We start from the raw sequence: 4,916 nt of genomic DNA on the forward strand, positions 1-4,916 counted from the left end.
CTTGCCTTCCCTCCCTGCCTGCCCTGCCCTGCCTTGCCTTGCCTTCCTTCCCTGCCTTGCCTTCCCTTGCCTCACCTTCCCTCTCTCCCTCCCTGCTTTCCCAGCCCCTGCCTGCCCCGCTGCTCCCCTTGCCAGCCCCCCTGCCTGCCCTGCCAGCCCGTCCCCCTGCCCACCTCCCCCCTTGCCAGCCTGTGCCCTCTCTCAGGTGTGGGGTGTCTGTGCCGAGTTTTCCGGCTCCTCTTCCCTTCAAAGTCTCCCGATCAAAGCTGGGCTCAGCCAAGCTCAGCTCCACATGCCAGGTGGGATTTTGGTCCTGTTAAGTTGGTCTGAACCTGGAGAGGAGGCGAAGTGTTGTCTCTGTGCTGAGGGACAGGTACCAGAGTGTGTTAAACACAGATCCCCCCCCTGCCTCCTGCTTCTCCCACTTCAGCATGAGCAAAAACTTCCAGAGCAGGGTGGGGGGACTTCCCTGCTCTGCCTTCACAGGTGGGGGTGGAAGGCTTGGGTTTAAATTGGGTTGGGAATGGAAGGCTTGGGTTTAAATTGTGACATCAAAAGCCAGGTGGGAAACTCTGGAAGTGCCTGTGCAGGGTTAATAAACGAGTTTCCACCTTCTCTGCTGCCTGTGAGTGTGGAACTCGCTGTTCCAGCAGAGCAGTTGCTGTGATGACCTTAAACCTGGGCTCCCCTGAGGCCTGGAGGCGCTGGAGATGCGTCTGTGTGCCTTGGAGACGTGTTTGTGTGTGTTTTTCCTGCTGGCTGATGATTCAGGGTGGGTTTGGAACCTGCTGTCGCTCTGCTTTGGGTTGTTTTGCTCCTCCGGTGTTGTTTTCCCGAGGTCTAATGCATTTGGAGTGTTTTGGAAACATTCTGGGGTTGAAATGACTCCTGGTTGGAGAAGGATGTGTGTGTAAAGGAACAGAGGAGACGTCTGTGGGTGTTGGAAACCAGCTGAGGAAGGAGAGACTGTAATAAAGGTACCAGAGGGTTGATACAATCACACCAACAACCCGTGGGTGAAGGTGTTTAAAAATAACCTGAGTGTCTAAAACACCAGGGCTGGATTCTGGGGAACTGAGCAGCTTTACACCCTCCTGGAGCTGTAGGTACTCAACACTTGCTTTTCTTTCCCCCAGCGAGTCAGAAGGATTGTTCAGCACCTCTGGATGTGGGTGCTGAGGAGAGGGGGGACTGGGGCTGTCCTTGGTGTTGGATTTCAGCAGGAACTCTGGCCCCAGTGATTGCTTCAGACAAGGGAATTTTGGCCTTTGATAACCCCAGAATATGAGTCAGGAGCTGCAAGAATTGGGGTGGTTGTTTTTTTTTGAGCTGGAGCTCTGCCTTGTGAGGGCAGGTTTCAGGTGTGTCTGGTGTGTTCAGCTTCACTCCACGAGGTTGCATAAAACAGAAAACCCCAGCCCTGAGCCTGTGGTTGCCTGGGCTTGGGTACAGGTCAGACAGGTTTGGAGAAAAACCTTCAGGAACCAGGAATGATTTTCTTCGAGCAACTTTGCTGCCAGTGACAGGAAAGTTCATTCAGCTTTGCCCTTCCCCTACAACCAATACCAATTTTTCACCCTGTGGTGCCATTTTCCAGGTGATCCATCAATATTCCTGGGCTTGGGAAAGGGTGTTACATTTTGCCTGGAGTGGAGAAGGCGAACTGAGATGCAAACAGCTCGTTCCAGGCCACCAAATAAATGAGGTTTTAAGGAGCTCTTTGCTCTGTAGCTGTGCTTTAAATCTGCTGCTCCCTGTTGTTGCACAAAGGTGAAGGTCTGTGTTGGTGCTGCTGGGCCTGAGTTACCCAAAAATAACCCAACTGAGCCGAAACCTGCAGCGTTTTGGCTGAGCAGAGGTGATGCTTGACTTTAAATCCTGCCAAAGTTAAGGCAGAGGGAGCACAACACACAGTGTGTGTGGGGGGGAGCAGCTCCTGATCTCCTGGGCTCCACCAGGGTGGAAATCGTTGCCCTGAGGGAATGGCACCTTCCTGGCACAGCTGTGGCTCATCCTGCTTCCTGATGGAAGATCTTCATTCCTTATTTTTCCTTAATTACTTATTTTTCTGCTGGGGGGGTGTTTAGAGCAGAGATTGTTGAAGCAGTTTTATATTTTATTGTTGTTTCCTCCCGGTGTCACCTCGGAGAAGGGATTTCTGAGGAGTGTCCAGGCTGGGGGGTTGTGGGGTGGGTGGCTTGTTTTCCTGCCTTCTCCTGGAGGCAGGGAATTGCTCCCTGACCCGTGGAGTGGGTTCAGCCCCCCCTGGCTGGAGGGCTCTGCCCTCCCTCAGATAAAGCTGGTTTCTGCCTGGCAGATAAGAGCAGCTCTCCAGCTTTTGGCTGTGGAAAACACAGCTGAGGTGTTCCCAGCAACAGGCTCCTCTCAGCAGCTGAAGAATGAAAGCTCTGTCCCTCCTTGCCAAGATTCCCTCTGTTCTGGGGCTCCTTCCCAGCTCTGTTCAAAAACACCAGGCTCCAGGAATAATCAGCTGCCTTTTTCTTGCAGGGCTTTGGGTTTAACCATTTCCCAGTGCCCTAATTCAGGTCAGATCGTCCAAAACCACGCGAAGAATTTGGATCTTTGTCCCGAGTTTTTATTGGCAGGCCTGGGGTTTCTCTCAGGGGGAGGAAGGGGGGGCGTTTCTTTGGAGCTGAGGAAGGCTGGAAGAAAATTAAACTCTTCCAGATACTGTAATTTAGGGAGTCTTTTAGGCAGTGATTCCCTAAAATAATTTCCTAAAAATAATTTCAATGGTTTCTGTCCAGGCCTTTAAGGGGAAGGGGAGCTCTGGACTGTTCACAGTTGATGGTTTGGGGTTGGATTTGATGAATGTGACTGAGGAGAGCTGGGGCTGCAGGGCACCTCTGGGCTTGATTTTTAACAGCTTAATCAAACTGGAAGGCAAAGATGGACCTCAAGGGCCCATCTGGTTGGAGTTCACCCCGTTCTGAGCGTTTCAGCCCTTTTTTTCCTGTGATTTCCTGTGATTTTCTGTGGTGCTTTTGCTCCAAGGGTGATTTTGAAGCTGCAGTAATCTCAGTTTTTAGCACATCTCTCTCTCTCTCTCTCTGTCAGACTCAATTGCTCAATTTAACAACAACAATTGAAGGGAAAACCTAATTGAGCAACTTCCCTGGGTCACTTCAGCCTGCCTGGGAAAATGTGTGAACCTTCCTGCAGGAGCTCCCTGGGTTTTCTTCTTCTTTGCTAATTTAATTACGGGCTTTCATTAGCCAGGTTAACGACATAATAAACCAGAAAAAAAAGGAGTTAGGAGCTGGATAACTGAGCAGTGAGGGGAGCTGGAATGTCTGAATGGAGTTGTACAAGGGGGCTTTACCTGACTGAAATGGAGATGATGCCCCAGAGGTGAACTGTGTGTCCTGTCAGTGAGCTGAGAGTGGGATGTGCTGCTCCAACAAACTCCCAATTACTCCGTTTAAAAAACCTTTAATTTTCTGTCTGCCTCTTGTTTTTTTTCTCCCCTCAGCCCTAATTTCTCCTGAATACAGTGAATTTTGTGAGCATCAGGGCCACAGCTTTGCCATTCCCTGTCACGGGACTATTTTGGTGATTCCTTCTGGGGTTGTCCAGGGGAAAAAAAAAAAGCAAATATTTCTCAGCAAATAGCTGCTGGTGCTGTTTGCTCTGCTTTGCTTTGCTTTGCTGGGGAGATGATAATTCCCTCAGAAACCTCAGGGCTCTGGGACAGGTCTAAATTCCACCAGGGAACATCACACAAACGTGTTTTCTGGCCGTCATGGAATTGTTGAGGTTGGAAAAATAACCCTCAAGATCAAGTCCAGCACTGCCAAGGCCACCCCTGAGCATGTCCCAGGTGCCTCATCCTGGATTTAAAATCCCTCCAGGAGTGTCACTCCACCTGTGCCAGGGCTGGACAACCCTTTCCACGGAGAAATTTTCCCAAATATTCCACCTAAACCTCCCCTGGCTGCTTCCTCAGGTCCTGCCCCTTGTTCCCTGGGAATTAAGCCTGACCCTCACCTGCTCCACCCTCCTCTCCTGGAATCCCAGGATTATTTGGGTTGGAAGGACCCAAATAATAAATTAACATCCAGTTCCAAGCCCCTGCCCCTTCCTTCTGTTCTTCTCCCTGCTGCTCCTGGGAGTTGGTGTTGCTCTGCCACGGGAAAAGTGGGAAAACACATGGAGGAGGGAATGTCAGGCAGACTTTTAAACAATTTAATTTTAATTTTAATTTGGAATTACTGAAAGAATCACCTGCAAACCTTGATTTTAATTGTTCACAGCCAAACTTTGGAGGTATTTGTGGTGGTTTTTCAGTTGTGCTGGTGGGTCCAGGAAAGTCACTGGCTCTTGTGCTGAGCAGTTTTAATTATGGGGAGATCGTTTGAAATGGAATTTTTTTTCTTCTAGTTGTGAAAATTTATAATTGTAAAAATACAGTTATAAGATTACAATTCGTGGTGGTTTGAAAAAACACAAGGATTTCTAAAAGGCCAATTTAAAGGGGTTGTTACAATTTGGTCTCATGTGAAAGGGAAGAAGAAGTTTTCAGACACAAAGAACTTGGTATTAGGGGGAGGGAAATATTTACAAATTTATTTACATATATATATATATAAAACAATTTAACTATTTCTTCTACAGATACAATAAAATAATATATTCCATTAGATAAGTCCCTCCTCTCTTCCAAAAAGAGTCCAAGAGAAAAAGGAGAAGAAGTCTTTTTTTTTCATTTTCAAGCTACAGTTCTTCTAAATTAATTTCTTTTGGTGCTGTTAAGTGTCTCTTATCTTCAAAAACCACCACACAATTATAAAAAATATCACTGTAAAGGGTGATTATAAAATATTATTATAAAATATTATTATAAAATAGTATTATAAAATAGTATTATAAAATAGTATTATAAAATAGTATTATAA

The 4,916-nt window shown here is 47.5% G+C and overlaps 1 protein-coding gene across 5 annotated transcripts in view; it reads left to right on the forward strand.

The window, feature by feature from the left end:
* SLC25A42 (solute carrier family 25 member 42) overlaps window positions 1–4,916 on the forward strand; it is a 16,982-nt gene that overhangs the window by 636 nt on the left and 11,430 nt on the right. For 4 of the 5 annotated variants that reach the window (XR_003531074.1, XR_003531075.1, XM_027664293.1 and 1 more), the window contains exon 1: window positions 534–772. The exons of the other annotated variant lie outside the window; for it this stretch is intronic. Coding sequence is in view for 2 of the 4 variants with exons in the window: in XM_027664293.1 (XP_027520094.1) it covers window positions 711–772 (62 nt within the window). In the remaining 2 variants the exon portion in view is untranslated. Of the gene's footprint in view, window positions 1–533; window positions 773–4,916 lie in introns of those variants that run through there. 5 annotated transcript variants of the gene reach the window in all.

Source organism: Corapipo altera, unplaced genomic scaffold (genome assembly GCF_003945725.1).
Source record: "Corapipo altera isolate COAL_440 unplaced genomic scaffold, ASM394572v1 96, whole genome shotgun sequence".
NCBI lineage: Eukaryota > Metazoa > Chordata > Aves > Passeriformes > Pipridae > Corapipo > Corapipo altera.